The sequence below is a fragment of the Alligator mississippiensis genome, chromosome 1 (genome assembly GCF_030867095.1).
Source record: "Alligator mississippiensis isolate rAllMis1 chromosome 1, rAllMis1, whole genome shotgun sequence".
NCBI classification, from domain to species: Eukaryota; Metazoa; Chordata; order Crocodylia; family Alligatoridae; genus Alligator; species Alligator mississippiensis.
In genome coordinates, this window is record NC_081824.1 from 40,747,691 (window position 1) to 40,769,296 (window position 21,606).

A 21,606-nucleotide genomic window follows, 5' to 3' on the forward strand; every position below is an offset into this window, starting at 1 on the left:
CAGAACCAGGATTAGAACCGATGGACTACAGAGAAGCTGGCTGAGGAACTGAGGCTTGCCTTTACTTAAGGTAGATTGGGGCTGGAAACTAAGGCATACAGCTGAGATATTGGGGAGGGGCAGTTAAGTGGTGGCAAGGAGGAGACAGCCAGGAGAGAAACTGAGGCAGAAACCTGGTTACTCAGGGGAAAAGGAAAAGGCAGTGGGGATAAGACAGTGGCAAAGAAACAGAGGGTTTGGAGGCAGAGGGGAGCTCAGGACAGGTGTTGGAGGTGACAGTGAGCCAGAAGCAGCAGAGGGAGAAATGAGACAGAAGTTAGAGGGGTGAGGAGCAGAGATTGGAGCAGGGCCAAACCATAGTAAAGCAAAACCCAACTTAGGGGTCCAAATAACAGTTTTATTACACAGACAACACACTACGCAGCCCCATGAAGTTATTGTTTCTCTCTCTCACACACACACACACACACACACACACACACACACACAGTCACAATGGCAGCAGGAGAGAGAGACGCAGTGGAAGGGCTGGAGTCCAGGTAGGGAAGAGAAGCAGAGTCCAAGTCCTTGGTTGAAGAGGGGGTAGGGGGTGATAGCTACCTATCCAGGCTGGAAAGGGGTCTTTGTCCAGTATGCGTTGTCCAGAGGGGGGTCCCCGGCCGGGCCTCTGGGTGGATAGGTGGTGTGGCGTGGTGCTGGTCCAAATGGAAAAGGCATCCCATTGGGTCTGTCTTCACTGCCTCTTTTTATAGGGGCAGACCTTGTGTTACCTTAGTGACAGGAGGCATGCCCAGGCAAGGGTCAGCCCCTGGTGTACTGAGCATGTGTGCTTCATGCAGGGATGTGCAGTTTCGGGTGTCTGTAATGGTGGGGTACAACGGTAGAGTTGCTGGTTCTGCAGGGTCTTTTGTCTTTCAAATGCTGGGTTCTTGTCTCTGTTCCTGGGCAAGGTCCATGGTTCTTAGATGAATCAATGCGAGGTGATGGCCTGGTCGTTACAGGCCACTCAGTAGATACCTGCTACCATTGTATTTCAAATCATTCCCAATCACTCTCATTCATCCGGGAACCAATTTACATGGGAGAGATACGTGAATCATACAGTTCCAACACAGGGGATGCCCAGGCAGAGGACACGAGATGGAGACTTGGCATACAAAATGGAAACTTGACATTACTTTGGTTCACTTACAAACACAGGCCTAAACCATACAATATCCATATGAAACAATACAAATCAATACAAAAATGATAATACAATATACAACAGTAAAAATCAATACAAACCTAATAATAATACAATATTAAAACAGTGGATATCCAAAACCAAAAGCTTGCTACCAACATAAAAATGTTAAAGCTTATCCTAAGTCTGAGCTCGCTTGTGCTCGTCTATAGGGAATAGAGAGGGAGAGAAAGAAAAGCCAGAATAATTGGGGAAGGGAAGGGAATGCATATCTATCATATAAAGAAAAACTGGGGGGGTTGCTACACCTTAATACTTGTGAAGTCAACATCCTACTTAGTTATGTCCAAGAAACAGTGGATAAAAGTGTTTATTATATATATAGAAAAGACAATAATAAATGCAGGCCTTCTTTATAAAGTACTAGAGCTTTATGAAACAGTTGTCTCTCTGATCCCATGAAAACTTTTTTACAATTTCAGAAACTTTCCCATTCTGCATGAGGATCCAAACCGCCTTTCCAAATAGTGAGAGGGGAAATACATCCCCAAATAGCCCAATGGTTAAGCCTAGAATATAGAAAAATCAATTTCAAGACCATATTTTACCCTGTACAAGCAAGAGACTAAGAGGTCAGTCTCCCAAATCCCAGCCAAATACCCTATTTGGCTGTTCTGAATTCTCTCACACCTCACACACCCCAGAAGTTTTGTTGAAACCAGATATTTTCCTGAAAATGCGTTTCATATTTTCTACAAAAAAAAAAAAAAAAAAAAACCACAAAAGAATTGTGCCCCCTCATCCTTCCCAAAAGCCCAAGAGAAATCAGCAGCTTTAGATACCTGCCCCTATAAATTAATAACCCATTGTTTTAAGATGCAATGAAATCTTTAGGAGGCAATAGGGAACCATTTCTTGTTTTCACAGTAAGGAATTAATAAAAGGGTGGGTACCAATTAATTAGAATATGTGTAGTCCTGTCCAGAGGCAGATCCAGAGGGGGTACAGTGGTACAGTTGCACTCCATCCAGACCATGCCATGGTCTGTAGTAGATTTTTTTTTTTTTTTAAGTCCCCATATCAGGTGAGAATTCTACTCCCTTTTCCCTGTGCACTCAGGAGCACCTCCTCCCCCCTCCCTTCCACTGCTTCCACACCCACCTGCCACTGCCACTGTCCCTATTGTCTGTGGCTGCCCTAGGGACAGCAAAAACTCCAGAGGCACCTGTCCCATCCAGGCAATCTGCACAGGGAGCCAGACACATACAGGTGCATCAGCACTGGCAGCAACAGATGAATCCCTCCTTCCTGCCCAGTCCCCTCCAGGGTATACCCCGCCAGCCCAGGAGCAGGCACAAGAAGGAAATGCCCACTAACATCACTGTCCCCAGCCAAGCCCAGGTCCTCATGCAGTCCAGCTGATATAGGACAGGAGTGGCTCTAGAGCTCCCCCTGCCTTTGAGGCAGCTTGGGAAAGCAGCAGGGAGGGAAGAGAACATGCCACTGAGCACACATGAGAAGGGAGGTGATACTGGGAGCAGGATGGGGGACAGGGGTTCTTACCTTATTTCAGGACTTAAGCATCCCCAGCTGCTGCTTGTGTGTAATGATCTGCCTGCAGGCAGGGGGGGAAAAGAGAGGAGTTTGGGACTGGGGGTGCAGCCAGCCCTGCAGCACCTGCAAACCCCCTTTACCAAATCCTGGATCCACCCATGGTCCTATCAAATCTGTTGAGTATTCCCACACAACAGCAACAAGTGTTATATTTGCTACTTCTAGGACAACTCAAAAGTGTACCATATGCATTACATTTTTCCAGATGCATCTGCTGCTTCCTTGGTGAATTCTACAACTCAAGCATCTTAAGGTAGGGACAGATGTAACATTTGACGCATTTTTAAGTGTAGCACTTCAGAGATGGAGCACTTCAGCGACAAACAGGTGTAAAGCCTCCTGGCTGGAATGCTTTAAACTGACACAGCTCCATGCAGCAGCATGCTCTCCAGCTAGGTGATACAACAGAAGCTGCTGTGTCTCCTGGCTCCGTCCCCTCCATGAGGAAATGCAGCCAATTGACAGCGATTGCATTCTTATGTGCTGCCTCCACTCTTGCAGACTACCCTCTGCCAGGGCTCAGAGAAACACAATGGAAGGAGCCTCGGGGTTTCCAATTTTGGCACAAAGGCAGTGTGGGGGAGCAGAGGTAAAGCACAAACACCAAATGCTGACAGTCTACCCCACTGAAGAGAGAGGGCAGTGAAAAGAGTGTGGAGCACAGTTGAATACTGGAGAACTGAGCCTTCCCCCATCACGTGTGAACATGCAACAGGAAGCACTATTTTCTAAATAGTACTCATTCCTTTCAGGTTATTTTTGGACCATTTCTGTCATTTTCTCAATATTCCATATGGCACGTACATCTGTCCACACCCTTAGTTCCACAGAGCAAAAACTGAATTCATGTACCAAATAAAATCAGATATACACGGGTGATTATGGAACAAAATAAGCAGATAAGGCATTTCAGTTCAAACTAATTCTTTATTCATAGTGAAAATACTATTTTTGCAAGTGATGCTAATAAATAAAAATATCCAGAAAAGACTTTTACTTAGCAGTAAGTGACCAGTTACAGCCACATAAAGCATTTTAATTCCATTAAGTCCAAGCCAACAATCATGCAAATTGGCCATGAGAAAGCAATAGAAACAATAGTCTATTCATGTTGTGCAATCCTGGTGTACAATCTTAATGCTACCTTCTTCTAAACCAGTTCACATCGATTGAAATGTGATTTCAAAATAAACATTGAGACATATTCTACCCCTGTTCCACATGTGGAGTTATGTGGAGCATAAGCCCATGAATGTACAGTGCTGTTAAACATTTAAAAAGGGGGGGGGGGGGGGAAAAAAAAAATCAATCAACCTCTGGATATTTAACAAAAAGTTTATGAACATCACAAAAGACAAAAGAATCACATGAGTGAGTTCTCAAAGCAAAGAAATATGTTATCAAGCATAACAATAAATTATATTAAATTTAATATTTGTGTCCTTAATATTAAACAATTATTTCTGAGGAAATCATTTAAAAAAACTGTTATAGCTAAGACGAGTCAGACTAAGTTTACATATCTCAAGTTCCCATGTAGGTGTAATCTTTGTTCATTAGGTTTTCAGCTTTGTGACTATATCCTTCATTGGAAATTTACACACAAAAACTGAAAAACTGCTCTCAACTAAGCCGTGCATCACAAATACATGAAGGTGAGATACAGGCACTTGACAGTATTATGTGCAAGGCAAAACTTTTACTGGTCACAGTATAAATAGGGCTTCCACAGAAGAGAAAATAAACATCCTCAGTAAACTTCCAGGGTTTCTAGTAGATTTGCTTCCATCCCTTTAGGTCAGTACCAACTGTCAACATGCCACACTTCTGCTCCTGGTCTATAAAGACACTTCCTAAACTGTAAATTACAGCATTCCTTACCTGAAGTATCAAGCATTTTCTATAATCACGCCCAAAACAAAAAAGTCTGTACAAACCTGTTACATACAAAGACAAATTTATCTTTTCTTCCTAACCAGGCTAACTAGTGCAACATAACAGGGATGCTGGTTTTCTCCAATTAAAAAAAATCCCCAATTTTAGGTTAAAAAAAGTAACCCCCAAACCACATTTTTCCATGATTAAAATGAAACACCGCTAATATATAGATCAGTATAAGGATAGATAGATAGATAGATAGATAGATAGATAGATAGATAGATAGATAGATAGATAGATAGATAGATAGATAGATAGATAATAGGTGGTGTTTCATTTTAAAAATCATGGAAAAATGTGATTTGGGGTTACTTTTTTTTTTAAACCAGAAATTGAGGATTTTTTTAAATCAGAGAAAACAAGGATCCCTGAACATAACAGACCTCCAATCCTCTCTTCTCTACTTATATATTTTAATTGATGCACTTGCAAGCTACAAGACCCTGTTCTGCAGCAGCTAAGCACTGATATTCCTTTATATAATCTGAAAAACAGCGTATCATAATAGTCTAATTAAAAAAAAAAGGAGACATGCTTTACCCCACTGTTTCCCCACAGGCACATTTAGATAGGAAATTTAAAGGAATATCCATTTAGAAAGTGTAAACCAAAAGGACATATGCATATGTAATGTATGGATGGAAGGGTGAAAAAGGAGTAACATGGTAGTGGAAGGACAACAATAAAAGTAAATCTGCATCCCTTTTCCTTGGGAAAGCCTTTGTATGAAAATACTTATACAAGATATCCCTTGCATAATAACAATGCATTTTAATTTCTTAAAGGTTTTGATTTCGTTTGAAACTGTCATTTGATCCTATGCTGTCTGGCTTAAATTTAAGGATCAGCATAGAAGACCAGCAGCAGAGTCAGTAAGCCAGCTTCTGGCTCTGTCATTCCAGTTGCACAGTTGAGATCAAAAAAGAATCCCCATGTCAGTATGACATGAAACAGTAGGCTCCCCATCCCCTGCATTGGCATTAATACCATACTCATACATCTACATATAAATATAATGGAAAATAGTTTTATATCCAATACCGGGCACATTGCTCATTTCCAATAACAGTATGCCAAGAAAAGGCATTTCTAGTGTTTTACATACCATCACAAATATCTTGTGTATCTGATTCCTTTTTACTAAAAATAAGAATCAATAGCTAATCAGGTACCCCTGTAATAAACAGTTTCAGAAGTGTGGGCATGCACATATTTGCAATTTCTGTTACCCTGAAAATATCAAAAGCAACCATCAAATCTGTGCTTAAGAAAAACAATGAACATAGGATCAGGATTAAACTGAAGTAGAAATGAACCAGCTTGAACAGAAACAGCAACAATTGCTCCTCCATGAGAAGTAATAAAACAAATTGAGGGATAAGGATTCTGAGCACTGGATTCCTCTTTACATACAACAGTAACCTCTGCTTTCCTGATATTTAATAATTACTTGTATTTTAACATGGCATTTTTCTTTTCTTTTTAAAACCGAACCTTTTTATACATGTTAAACAACATTCGGCATAAACTCTGGAAGACCCATTTTGATCTGACTGTGAAGTTCTGGTAATGAAAGAAGAGATTTTACATGAATGTGATATTCTCCCATATCATGTACTCTACAGTAGACAATTGTAATGATCGAGCATCTTGGGAGTCCACAAGCTTGAAGCATATGCTCACACTAAAAATCTAAAAAAGTAGTATACCAAGTGTAAGCAATTTGTGGCAAGCTGCAGATCAGCACTGCTATTTAAAGGGACAGCATCAAAAATAAAACCTTCTTAACATGATCCTCAAGTATCAGAAAACCCAGGATCTTAGGCTAGTGGAAGTTCCTACGTAAGGCAGTCAAATTTACAACCAGTGTATACATTCATCAAAGAATTATTTTTTTGGTAAACTAACAACCCAACGTACTGCAGAGTCTGAATGTGAAATATAGGCACAAAATAGATTCTCTACTCTTTTCAGTGTGGAAAATGCAACTATCCAACAATGTAATAAGAAAGTTCACTAAGAGGTGAGCAAAAATTTGTAACAATCTGAATAAAACAAGGTATTGTATAAAGGTGCAATATAGAGCAAGTTTGATTTTGGTTTAAATATACATGTAAATCATGGAAACTTTCTACTCTTATTTATTATTTCATGTTATAAATGTCATTCTAGTTCTTCCCAGTTATCAGTAAGGTTACCTTTGCTTTGTCGTCTAATACTAACCAGCTTTCCAGCTGATTTGATACTCCACCTGGAACTGTTTCCTGAGCTAGCCAGGTTTGTATATTTTGTGGAGCCTTTGGTCTCATCTTCCCAGCCTGACCAGGATGTATAGTCACTTAAAGTATTTGCTGCATCACTGACGGGCTCTCCAGCAGTGATCTGTGGTGGTTCCCAGCCTTCAATTTCATCTGGTTTTCTGGACTGGATATTCTGTTTTATCACCAAACTGTCCCAAAATCCAGATTTCTTTTCTGACTTCACATCTTCTTTTAATTTTAGATTAGTTCTAAAGAAAAAAAGAAATGTGATATTATTAAAACACTGATAACTTCTCCCTATATTCAAGATATCAAGAAATAAATGTTTGCAACCTGGTTCTGCCAAATCAACCCAAAAGAAATAAAAGATTGACTGCTACAGAAAACTATCTTCCAAAAATTAAATAGGTATTATAGCAAATCCTTTCCTTGTTAATTTGCCACTTTAAAGGTCTCCTGGTTATAGAAAGCTACCACAAATGATCCCTACAACTATTTAACAAATCCTCAAGTGCATCATTAGGTTAAATTATTTATCATCTTCATACAGCACTTCCCTTCTCTATCACATTTTCACCTCTTCAGCTACTAAAACAGATTAGCAATGCTCTTCATTTTAAGTATGAAATGTTCAATGTTGAAGGGTAATTTTATCAAAAAGCCCCTCTTCCCTTTCCCTTGTTAAAGAAAAACATTTAAATCTATACTAAAAATGAGATTATTTTGACATATTTTTCATATGAAAAGCTTTAGGCATGATTTTATATCCTAAGCAAGAGATTAAGGCCTACAAAATGGTTCTGCCATTTGCTTAGAACAAACTGCTCCGCCTTTCTCTGCTGAGATTTAAAGAAGTCAGTCAAGTTCTGAAGGTGCTCCATGTGAATGGATTCTTGCGTACCTTGCAGGACATAGGCTCTAAAACAAGTTATACATTCAGGAAGGGATCTCCCCCTCCTTTTTTTTTAAATACAAATTACAATAAAAGCTCTTCTGGTTGACTGTTGGATATAATAAATCAGATATAGGAAAAACAGAAAAAAACCCAAGAATTTTCCCGAGTTTCCAAATAAACATTGTAGAAAAAGAACAACCAAAGCCACTTAACATTTACAGTATTCTGGGCCACAATCTGATACTTTTACTTACCTGGAATAGTAATGCTGACTTAGAGATGATCCCACTGACTAGCTCTGCTAGCTCTTTGAAAGTAAAGCCTAGCGTAGTCTGCAACTGCACTAAACTCTAGCTTGTCTGATTTTTAAAAACAGACACATCATCTTGGTGATACGTTGATTCTTTTCATCCAGATTCTGTAATTTTGTTGAAGTATCAATATTTTAGGAACATGCTTAATCCTAATGTAATTTCTTCCACTTTAGATCAGAAACAGTATAGTATGCTCAACTGCCTGAGGTTACTTGTCCAACAATTTCATTTTATTAATTTTGGAAAGAGTTTGATGGCCATTAATAATATGAATGTAATCAATATATTTCCAAGTTATAATCTTTGCTTAAAGGAAGAGCAACAAGATATTCTGTGTGTTATAAGTACACATACTTATGTATTAGGGCTGTGTGAAGCTTCAGTTGTTGATTTGATTCAGTGGAGATTCGGCCCAATTCAGTGGACAAATCTCTGAATCCGAATCGAATCGAATCAGGAGACCCTTCAATCTCTCTGAATCAAATCGGAACCCTCCAAATTGATTCAGAGAGATTCAGAAAGGTTTGACAATTTAGACATAGGCACAGCTTTAAATGTTTACATACCTCAAGGTACCAGGTGGCTCAGGAATGCTGAGATGCTGGGGTGGATGGAGCATCCCACACAAGCATGGGGGGGGTCCCCAGCGCACTCGGCAGCAGATCCAGAAGTGGACCCAAAGCACTTCCAGTCCACTTCTGGGTCCGCTTGGGAGTATGCAGGGGGCACCCTCCCCCCCCCCCGGCTCAGCGACTGATGCTTCCTGGGTCTGGGGAGGGACCCGGGGTCCCCTCCCCCCCACGGCCGACTGCCAAGCTGGGGGGCTGCAAGGGGGCCCCCCTGCATGCTCAGCAGCAGACCCAGAAGTACTTCTGGTCTACTTCCAGGTTCATTGCCGAGCATGCAGGGGACCCCCAGCACTCCTTTGGGATGCTCCATCTGCCCCACCATCGCAGTATTCACAAGACATACCTGGTACCTGGAGGAATATAGAAAATACATTTAAAGCTGTGTCTATGGCCGAATCGATGATTCTCCGAATCAGCATCAAATCTTCAGATTCGGATTCAGCTGAATCCAAATTGGGGACAGTGATCCAAATCAACAAATTGAATCACTGCCCCCAATTCAGACCGAATATGAATCAAATACAGCCCGTTTCACACACCCCTATTATCTATGTTATTTTAAAAGCCTTTTGCAATATATGCTAACCATATTTCTTTCCCAAAGAAATACATTTGTGAAAACTGAAATAATTTAATGTTTATAATTTAATAAATTTTAATATTTCCAGTGTAAATAAAGCCTTCAAAATGCCAAGCATTTATGCAAAAGAAGCTTGTATATAAGCAAGTAATAAGACATAAAAGACTGAGTACTAGTGATGATATAGGTGTAAGATTGGAGTATTCAATGAGTTAGGGAGATGAAGCAAAATGAAAATATTCAATGCCCACTATCAGCACACAGTGAGTTGTTCTTATTGCAATTAATGCAGATATTGAAGATTACTTTTAAAAAGAAAAAAATTTAAGCTTGACGCCTATGAAGCAGAGATTTGTTAAAAACAAGCTATTAAAAAAAGATGTTAAAAAATTCCCAATTAAAAAAAAAACCTAACTGGATTTTAATACTTAAGTAATCTTTATTTTACTTATTAAGACCACAAATCTGTTGTGGTTACTTTAACATAAAACAGTTAACACTGCTTTTAAAAGGAGCTAGACTGATTTTTTTTTTTAAGAGCAAATTATATTTCTTTGAGTCAGGTATGTTTTCCTGGCACAGCTGTGTTTGTTAAAGTATGATTTTTTTCCCCCTACTTCAGATCAGTGTAGTTAAACAGGTAAAAGCTTCACAGAGGCAAGTAACCCAGCCACAGTGCCTTCCTGCCAGAACTTATTCCATTCAAGGAAATAATTTCAGATATATCAGCTCATTTCCCCATATAAGTTGCATCGTCCTAGCAATTCTGGCAGCTAGGCAGCTGTAAGATGTAGCTACTTAAGAGGGACCTACTTAATTCATGGTTTCAGAGATTTCACAGAAACTGCAAAATCAACAACAAAAAAACCTTAATAAAAACAAAATGCTGGCTCCCCAGTAGAAGCCAGTAGTCCAGTTGGTGCCAGGAGGGGAAAGTACCAACTGATGAGGAAGGACAAAGGGCAGCAGATAAGATAGCTACCCCCTTGTTGCTCACACCCTCTGCCCCAGGGCCTCTACACTAATCAGAACTGGGGGGGGGGGGGGGGAGGGGGGGCGCCACAAAAAGGGCAGCCAGCCATCAAGATAGCGGCTGCCCCCTTCATTCCTCCTCCCCCCGGGGCCTCTCCACCATCAGCATGGAGGGACAGAGCCTCTGCAAATTGCATGTAAATTTGGCTGTGTGCTGTGAGCAGACCACAAAAAACCCTTTTGTCTTGTTGTGATTTAGGTAGGTCCCTAGCTATAAGGACTAACCAACTAGTGATTAACAGACTCAAGACAGAAAAGTGTGCAGAGAAAAGAAAATATTTCTAAATTTGATTACATCTTAAAATGTTGAATTATAACAAAGCGAAAATGATTTTTTTTTTTATTATTTTCCTATAGCAGCTATAGTCTACAGCATTATTCCAGCTAAAGTTATTGCAATTTTTTCCCTAATGTATAAGAGATTGTCCATAGCTAACTGTTGTTTCCACCTAGTAGAGGAACCCTGCCCGTATTCTTTTAGGGTTCCAAACTTAAACAAGTTCTGTGTTCCATGTAAATTTAAAATACAAATAACTTTAGGCATGGTAGATTTTTCAACAGAATTTTTCAATAAATTGGCTCTTTTCACTCTACCTTTCATTCTAGCTCTTCATTGTTCCTGTAGGCATTGTTTAACTACAACTTATTCTTTTTCCTATATTATTTGCCACTGTTCCATTTTTCTTACCCTTTAGATTTTGGAGATTTGCATCCTGCTAGCAATTGTTGTTCGTCATCTTTATTGAAAAGGGAGGTCACTTCTTTCCAACCCCGAAAACTTGCACCCTGGACCTACATGTGGAAGTAAAAGTATCTGAGAAAAATATATTACAAACTCAAGCCCAGAACAAAAGGGTACAAATAAATTTCCTACGGGCAGATACCATCCCTTAATGCAGAATCTTTTTCCTTTCCCTGTTCCTCAAAGACATTTGCTTAAAGACATGTCTTGAGCCAGATTCTCTGGGCCACAAAATCTGCTTTGTGTCATCTTAAAACCTGATAAACTGGCCACAGTTGCAAAAAATAAGCAGTGGCTGCTATAGCACCTGCACCCTGCCTTGCTCACTGTTGCATAACAGGGACAGGCTAGGCACAGAAATTACACATAAACCAGTATAAGTGATCGGAAACTGGATCAAATCTGTAACACAACAGAAGTTCAGCACATATAAACCGCTTTCAAAATGACCAAAACTGGTTTAAAGATTAACCTAGATGGATGTAGCATAAGATTTAACTGATTTAGTTTAAAATCAGTTTATTGAACTGCACATCCAGTTCAAAGACCACAACCACCCACACTGTGCACTACTGCCTTAGCACTTTGTTTCTCCAAGGCTGAATATGCCTGCACCACCTGGGAATGCTCAAGTCACAGTAAACATATTGACACTGCCCTAAATGATACATGCAAAATTATAACAGGCTGTCTAAAACCCACCCATGTTCCCTTCCTATACATGCTATCTGGCATAGAGCCCCCTTACATCAGGAGGAAATTTTATTTTATTTATTAAAGAGGCCATCCTTAATGGACTGGCTGACACCAACATCCTGAGGGATAGCCAGCACGGGTTTGTTGTGGGTAGGTCTTGCTTGACTAATCTCATTTCCTTTTATGACCAGGTGACCCATCACCTGGACAAGGGAGAAGAGATTGATGTTGTATATCTTGACTTCAAAAAAGCTTTTGATTTGGTATCCCATGATCACCTCTTGGCAAAACTGGCCAAATTGTGGCCTTGGGTCCACCACCATCCACTGGCTGGGAAACTGGCTCCGTGGTTGGACCCAGAGGTTGGTAACTGACGGAAGTCATTTGTCATAGTGCCCTGTGACCAGTGGGGTCCCCCAAGGCTCTGTCCTTGGACCCATATTGTTCAGCATCTTCATTAATGATGTAGACATTGGAGTCAGAAGCGGACTGGCCAAGTTCACTGATGACACCAAACTGTGGGGCAAAGCATCCACACCTGAAAACAGGAGGGCAATCCAGGCTGACCTGGACAGGCTCAGCAAATGGGTAGATGATAACCTGATGGTGTTTAACACGGAAAAAAATGCAAGGTTCTCCACCTTGGGAGGAAAAAACCTGCAGCATCCTTATAGGCTCAGCAGTGCTATGCTGGCTAGTACTACGGAAGAAAGACTTGGGGGTCATCATTGATCACAAGATGAACGTGAGCCTGCAATGCGATGCTGCGGCTAATAAAGCAACCAAAATGTTGGCTTGCATCCATAGATGCTTCTCAAGCAAATCCCAGAATGTCATTCTCCACTTGTACTTGGCCTTGGTGAGGCCGCAGCTGGAGTAGTGCGTCCAGTTTTGGGCCCCACAATTCAAAAGGGATGTGGAGAAGCATGAGAGAGTCCAAAGAAGAGCCACGCACATGATCAGAGGTCAGGAAAACAGACCTTACAATGACAGGCTAAGATCTATGAGGCTCTTTAGCCTGGAAAAGCGCAGGCTCAGGGGTGATCTGATGGCCACCTATAAGTTTATCAGGGGTGACCACCAGTATCTGGGGGAACGTTTGTTCACCAGAGCACCCCAAGGCATGACAAGGTCGAACGGTTATAAACTACTGCAAGACCATTTCAGGTTGGACATAAGGAAGAATTTCTTTACTGTCCGAGCCCCCAAGGTCTGGAATAGCATGCCATCGGAGGTGGTTCAAGCATCTACATTGAACACCTTCAAGAGTAAATTGGATGCCTATCTTGCTGGGATCCTATGACCCCAACTAACTTCCTGCCCTTCAGGCGGGGGGCTGGACTCGATCTTCCAAGGTCCCTTCCAGCCCTAATGTCTATGAAATCTATGAAAGTAGCAGGCTACATTAACTGCCAGGTACAAGAGTCAGACAACCGCTACCCACTATACGGGCATCAAGCAGTACACCGTGATCTCTGATCAAGAAATAGGTTTTTTGTCCTCTACCACACCATTGATCACATCACCAGAATCAGCCAGACTTACCCTCTGGCTAAAAGAATGGGAGAAACTAGGTGACAAAGCTGTTGAATGGAGCTAGCAAGGAATTACTGCCAGTGAGGAGTTAGCATAGGCTTCACCTACAAATGGCACCCATGGAGGAGCCTAAACAGATTGAGAGTGGGTCTCAGAAGATGCAACTTTCTCATGAAATCATACAACTGATCAATGTGTTTGTCAGGAGAAGCGAACCATGGATCATCTTCTGAGATGCCCTGTAGCACCACAATGCCCCCTGACAAGATCTATCAACACCAGAAGCAGTGGCCTGTGCAGAATATTGGGAACAGACCACATAGGAAGGTTGGATTGGAGACATGACAATGATGACAAAAGTTTCTTGAACTTCTGTCACAGATCCCCTACAGATTCAAGTTAACTCTCAGTCCCCCAGGATCCCAGGTTGCTTTGCACCTCAGCCCCCTTCAGCCCACTGCCACCCACCCCAGGGTAGGCAGGATAGCCTTGGCCTAAGCTGTGTGCTCCAGCAGAGCAGGAAGCCATGCTCTAGCACCTCCTGGCTTTTGGCCTGAACCACTGCAGGCATGTGCCTGCATTTCCAAGATCACAAGTGAATGTCCGTCACTTGCTTACTGGTTCAATCTATAGAGCTTAGACTAACCTGTAAACCTTGAAGCAATTCAGTCTCAGGATTTTTGACTCTCTGTACTTAGCCCAGGAGTTTCTTAGGTAGTCATAAGCACTGGTGATTGTACCTACCAGACAAGCACTGGAGACCAGAAACTATTTTACTTCAAATCAGAGATGGAGCCAGCAGCCTGACAAGGTGAGCCATGAAAGCAGGGGGAGGCTGCAGAGATGGCTTTTTATCCTTCTATCCCTGTAACTTCCTGCTTTTATCTCTATGGCTTTGAAAGTACTCTTCCAAACATAACCAAAGTAGTTCACTTGCTGCTTATTGCCTTTATTGAACAAAGGTATCATTTCTTTCCAACCCCCAGACCTTGAAAACTGAACCTGAGGCATACGGAGGAACATAAAATGTGTCTTCCCACATTTGGCAACAGCTCCAGTACCTCTCAAAAAAAAAAAAAAAAAAAAAAAAAAAAAAAAAAAAATGAAAAGTTCTAGCCATTTTCTCTGCTGTTTTCTACAAAGCCATGGCCATCCCTGAAATTGATATTAATTAGGTGATTTTCATTTTGTTGCTGCAGCTTCAGCAGGTCTTCAAAAGGCACCACAGACAACAGTGGAGCTGTTCACTAGGAAACTATGAACACCACATAAAAGGAGGTTGCATAAATAGAGAAACAATTCCAACCAAAGCCGCCCCCCCCCCCCCCCCCCAGTATTTCTGAGATAAGGATATGAGGTTAAGGGGAAAACAAACACACACACAACCCCCTAACCCCCCACCTCATTCATACTTTCAGTAACTGAAGAAACTGGAAAGTCAATTCAAATTTACTCAGTAGCCAGCTAAGCAGAATTCAATATGAAATAACCTAGATCTTAAACAAGATCCAAGAAAGGCTCCCTAGGACAGGGGTTGGCAACCTTTTACTAATGGACAGGCTAGGGATCACCTGCTGCAGCTGCTCTCTCACCCCTCTAATTGCAGCCTCTGCCAAAACGTGCCGAGCCATTTGAAGCAGCTAATTTGTCAGCGATGGTTAACAGAGACAGCAGTGGGAGAGCAAAAGAGCAGTTCTGCAGAGAACAGGGACAGCTGGGGAGGCAGTAGGAGATCGTTAAGGCAACCCTGAAAGACCAATCTTGGGCCAGATTGGATGTCTGGACAGCAGTAGAGGATCAGTGCACTGTTAGTAAAATCTAGGCCAGATTCAAATCTTTTTGCAACCTGGATTTGGCCCGCAGGCTACACATTGCCAACCCCTGCTCTAGAAGGAACCTCAGTACACTCCTAATACCACAAAGACCTTCCTTCCAGCCATTGCCCAGGACCCTCCATTTTTTTCCACTGTTGTCCAACTTGTTAGCTCAGCCCTTTGACTGGCAGGCAACTGGTGCATTTCAGCTTGAGACGCAAGTTACACATAAACTTGGTTTAAGTCATCAGAAACTGGTTTAAACTTGTAACAGAACAGAAGTTTAGTGCACATAAATCAGTTTCATAATGGCTGAAACTGGTTTAAAATAAAGCCAGTTAGGGACAGGGGATTAAACCTACCTTCCCCTGAGCACAGAGCTGCCCTGCTAAACTTAGTGAACCTTAGTGCTGGCTGTGACTATGGACCACAAATCCCAGAGGTACCTGGAAGCAGGAAGAGGAAGTGATAAGAAACCCTACAGAGTCCTGCTGCTCTGATTCTGGACTGCAAATCGCAGAGACCTCGGGGGCAGCAAGAAGATGCTGCAAACACACAGCCCATGCTGGCTATGTGCCAGAGAGCTGTGCTCCCCAGCTTCTGGCCTGAGTCACTACAGGCACATGGCTGCGTTTCCTGAATCAAAAGTGAATGCGTGTCCAGTTGTTTCTCAGTTTAATCTCTGCAGCTTAAACTAACCTGCAAAGACTGAATCAATTCAGCCTCGGGCTTTTTCACTGTCTGTACTTGGTCTTCAAGTACTAAGTATGTGTGAGCAAAGTTGCCAGGCGTACGTGTGTGCAGGAGTGGTTGACAATGACTGGGATAAGTAAGGGTAAGGGGAAAAAACAAAATAAAGGACACACAATAGAGAACACAATATAAAGCAGAGGAAGGAGACCAAGAAAAGTAAATGTACTATAAGCAACACAAGAGATATACCATTAATATATATTACAAACTCATTGTTCTGCTGCTTTAGATTAGACAGGGCTCTTTGGTCTTTGCAAAGTGAGAAAATAGCAGCACTGCCATTTCTCTGCCTAATTTAAAGATTTAGTTCTTCAGCTAGTATGTTCCATGTAAATGTTTCATGGCTTACTTGGGCCAGCACATGATAAATTCTAATACGTAAAAGATAAAACTTCATTGAATACACACTAATTTACATAAATGAATTATTTAATGTTGCCAATTATCAAGTCAATTAAAAAAAAATAAAGCATACTGTGTGATGTATCATCATTCACTTGCTAACAACTGTAATTTAGTTTTAATTTTTTATAATACTTCATAATATACAGCAGTATGTTTTATGAAAGTAATGAAAGCTGCCTATACTGCTATTATTAGCTTGTACACTGCTATTACTACACTGCTATTATTAGTTGTGGCGGAGAAGCAGCAAGTAAACTCTTTTAACACCATATCATTGCAAAAATGTATTTTTATCACAGCATATAATTCCCATAAAACCCAACAAAATTCTACCAGCGTCCCTCAGCACGTATTAAAAAGGTAGAAAGTCAATTCTTGTTCTTTACTGGAGCTACTGTAACCCCTCTCTATTCTATATGTTTACAGATTAAAATTAAACACACACGCATTTATGTCCCAGTATTGATTCCTTGACTTTTGGAGGTATACATTCTCAAATGTTACAATGTAATGATCTCTACACTAAAAAGATAGGGCACCTGAAAAACACAGACAAAGCATACTGGATCCAACCTAGAACCAGACAACTACAAAATGAGATTCGTAAAGGAACATAGGCAAGGGAATGCTGAGCTACCTGCCTGCACATGGTAGGTACCCAGCTCCCGAAGTGGAATTCACAAATCCAGGGAAGGTGCTTAGAAGTCATCTATACTTTAAAAACAGGGAAATTTAGATACCTAGGACTGAGATGCACAACACTGAGCATGCAGAACAAATCAATGCCTAAAGCCCGCCAACAGGAACATAAACCTTAAATACTGCCACACTCTCCCAGACTTCAGCTGCTTATATGTGTCTTTTAACTATAAGAATCAAATAAGCAGAGTTAAATCATTAAATATTCTTACATGTAAATTAATTCAGAAATTATTCATCCATATAGTTGAATACTTAAAGATTAGGTAGACATACACAGATGCAACATTTCTGCAAAATAAAAAACAAAAAAGAGCTAGCTCTAATTGTGTATCCTCACAATGTAGCAAACACATACAGCAAAAACAGACTACCACAAAACAGTTTTGGGTTTGTTTTTTTTAATTAAAAAAAAAAAAAAAAAAAGAGTATGGCAAACATTTACCATCTGTGAGCTGTGTCAAACAAACAGAAACAATCACACAGCAAATGACACCCTCAGGGAAAACAATATTACACAAAATACTTGATTACATGGTTTACTCATTCAGTCCTGTGAACTGAAGTAGAACTTTTTATATGCAGATAGTTCATAATTCCCTAGTTTGTGATAGGTTGCCAATTTAAGAACAAGCCATTCAACTGTTTCCTACAGCTTTTTCTTTAAAGCATGCCACTTCTCTAGTCAACTGAAGCACCACTGCAGTTTTGCACAGCTGACTAAAGTAGCGTTTCCCTTTAAATAAAAGCCACAGAAAACAATTAATGTACCTCCACAGTTCCGCATAGCTGTTTTGCTGCAACTATATATCCTGGCTAGTTTACAAATCAAACCCTGCAAAGAATCCAGGTTCTATTGTATAACTTTTTAAAGTAGTACATAGTATTCAAACAATTAAAGGAGATTAGACCATTCTCACTCCAAATCTTCACTAGGAAAGGCATAATCCTATTAACACGTTCCTGTGTCACTAAAGCTGACCGATTAGGGTCAATGGTTCTCAATGTTTTTAGATTCAGAGCAACCCTCCATAACTTTTCTGAGTTTGGCAGCACCCTGGTAAGAACCATTGTTCTATCATCTCAGTTTACCTTAGTGGTTCTCAACTGGGGCCCTGCCACTTCCAGATTAAACTGCCCCATGCACCTAGCATAGAGACAGACTGGGAAGGGCTACCAAAGGCATACGTAGTGATTTCTGCACTTTGGGCAGAAATTGTGGGGAAGGGAAGGGAAGGGTTGGGCTACAGGTAATGGGGGTGTTGCGCCAAGCACCTGAGAGTGGGGGTGGCAGGGGAGGGTGGGAAGGGCCAGGAGAGAGTAGAGGCAAGCATAGGAGAGTTACCTAATAATAGCTCCTTGCACTATGCCTCACTGAGGCTGGGGCTGCCATTTTGGCACACTAACCATTAAAAAGAGGACATAGCAAATATCTATCCCCTGAATTCCTTCATGCTCTTCATATATAAAATAACTATTTCCCCTTAGCTCACTGAAAACAGCAATTGAGCATGCAGAAAGGTAACCTAATCTAAATTATAGGTGACATATATGAAGTGTATATGTGAAGGTAGGAATTCTGCAGACTCACCTCCAATCAGCACTGTACCTGCATCCGGAACTGGCATACAAAGCTACAACTTCCATATCCCTAATCTCGCTTACATTGTTTTAAGAACTCCTCCAACAATCGTCTCGTCTAATAACCAGGAGGCCAAAGAACAATTTTTCCCATGCTGTAATTTTCCCAGTATAACCCTGGTAATGACTTAGCAAAAATCCCAGTGTGCTACATTTTCACTGTAAATAAATTAATTTCACTAAACTTGATACTTGATGATTTACAGACTTATATTTCTAAAAATTTACCATCGTTTCAAATATCAAGCAGATAAAATGTACAGGTCAAGATAGAAAACAGGCAAAACTTTCTACCTCTGTACAACATAGCATTCTTTTCATAGAATTATTCCTTTACATAGCAATGTACATGTTCAAAGATTTGCAACTGTGTATTTAGTAGATATTTAGCTATAGTAACAGTTTTGTAACAGATGTCTTCCAAATATATTTGATTACATTTCCTGCTATCTTTTAACAGAAACACATTTTAACCATTTAGGATAAACCTCCAAAGGTTATTTAGTGTTTTCATATTAAAAACTGCTATCTTAGTCTGCATTAAAAAAAATTTGCATCCAACAAAATGAATATAATAATTTTACTGAAACTCTTGCCTAGGCTGGTACTGGAATGCCTTGCAGGTAACTAAACAGAAATCAGACTTACCAAGAATATTTAAGCACAAGTCAGGGCAGCACCTTATAGATTACTTTGTTTAGAGGCAAAAGTTTTTGTAGGCTACAGCCTACTTAATCAGATACTATGTGGTAGGATGTAGACTATTACAGTTCATGCCTCTCTGAACAAGATAATCTATTAAGGTCCACACTACCCTGCCTTCTGCCTAACATCAAGCTAACATAGCTAACTACCACTCAGATTATTTAAGTGAAAGAATCAGGTCCGAATGCTGGGACTTAAAAAAAATAAATAAATAAAACAAAAAAAATCCATGTCTAGTGAGTAAAAGAAATTCCTAAAATGTATTAAGGCTGTGGTCTCAAGAGAGACTATGGATGAGCTAGCTTTTATAACCCTTACGTCCACTATGGCTTAATTGCTTTATTTATACTCTTTGATCTCTCCACCCCATTGTCATATCGCCGAGCAGTACTTCCTTCCCCTACCCTTTCTTCCTCCTTTCCCTATCCCTTGTGTTTAAATTACTTGATACCTGTCTGCAAGTCCATTCACAGCATCTGATGAAGTATGATGTGGCCTATGAAAACTTATGTATTTTCTGAATGAATTAGTTTCTAAGGTGCCACCCTGCTCTTCTTTCTACTTCCAACAGACAGTAAAAAGCAATGTGTACTCCAACTTAAACTCACACTCTCATGCACAAACCTAATGGAGATCTCAGCAATGTTATGACAGAATAACTTCCTAAACAAAAGGAATGCATGTCAGTCTGATCTGATGATCTGTTAATACAACTAACACTCATGTTTACTAGAACTGTGCTATGGGGCAACCAAAACCGAGGACCACAGCAAGTCACACTAGAAACACAGAATGAGAGTCTGTCACTGGTCTAAAGAGTTTACAATCCAAACAGAAATGGGGTCAAGAAAGGCAGAGATCAGTAATGAGAATGAACAACACGATGGCTCAAAATACTCTTGCAATACATTATATAACACAAGGGAGCAGAGTTAAAGAATTATGGTTCCATCTTAACTTTCGATTCCTGACTTTTGAATGCTTTACATGAATTTCATGGTGAATTTGGAACATGGCTACAAAGAGAGATTGCAGAACCTCCACTCTTAGAGCATTTTTAAGATCTGGGTAGAAAAAGCCTTGGCTGGGATGATTTAGCAGGGGACGGTCCTGCTTTGAGCACGGGGCTGGACTAGATGACCACCTGAGGTGCCTTCCAACCCTAATTTTCTATGATTCTAAGTCCTGCTATTTCTAAATTTTGTTGTTTCTGCTTAGTTAGAGAAACCCTTTCTGTGCTTTTCTGCTAAGAGGGGATTAGCTGGAAAGAAAGACAGGAAATGAGGAAGTTGTAGTCCAGGAAAAGGAAAAGGTTGGAACCAATATTATATAAACACTGAGTAGAGGAGTACCAGAGGAAGAGCATCTGAGACTGCTGTTAAGACTGATTTAGGCTATAATGTAAGATTGAGGAAGCTCAGGTATGTATCTTTTTGGTACCTGCTGGAGGTGGAAGTGAAAGCTTTACAGAGGCCTGAAGTGCTTTGAAAATGGCAGAGAGAATTTGGAATTTACAAGGAACGCATTTAACATGTTATTCCTATACTTTGCTAGGTTTTAAATTCATGAGATGTGTCCTGCTACAACCTTTACTACCACTAAACAAAAGCTTCTCTGTACTTGTTCCATAGGACATATAGATATACACCAGTCCAGTGTATAATTAAATGGTAGGTTCTCAGGACCAGGGAAAGAGAAGCAGAGATGACAACTGACAAAACAACTGATTTTTTGCACACTACCAGAATTTACAGATTATAATTATTCTGAAGTTTATAATTGTATTACAGGATATACCAACTGTTTGAATTAAATTAACCAGTTTTTCTAAAAAGAAAAGTTAAAATCTGGTCTCTCACACAACCAGACTATCTCTTCAAACAAATAAAATGAAGTATACAAACCATGAAAAGTCCAAACCAGATATACCACTTGACCTCTAGAAGTAGTTGCTTGCCTCTCATAAATTCAGGTATTAGAACAGCACTAGATGCAAGCCTTCCTAGTGGTTTACACAATTACATTAGACAACAGTAGAATACTGACAACCAGATATTGAGTACTCAGGCACTTGATCTTGAAGAGTATGGTTAAGTGCTTAGAGACAGACTAACCAAAGCACCATGTACCAAGTCTGTGTGCAGTCTAGGTATATTGTAGAGGTGC

General features: G+C 40.5%; 1 protein-coding gene across 2 annotated transcripts in view; it reads right to left on the bottom strand.

Annotated features, from left to right (window-relative positions):
- Window positions 1–3,707: 3,707 nt before the first annotated feature.
- The window catches only part of TDRP (testis development related protein), a 51,635-nt gene continuing 33,736 nt past the window's right edge, over window positions 3,708–21,606 (bottom strand). For both annotated transcript variants that reach the window (XM_014610399.3, XM_059730044.1), the window contains 2 exons: window positions 11,138–11,241; window positions 3,708–7,247 (listed from right to left, as the gene is read on the bottom strand). In XM_014610399.3, coding sequence (XP_014465885.1) covers window positions 6,902–7,247; window positions 11,138–11,241 — 450 coding nt within the window. In that variant the 3' untranslated portion in view covers window positions 3,708–6,901. The remainder of the gene's footprint in view (window positions 7,248–11,137; window positions 11,242–21,606) is intronic.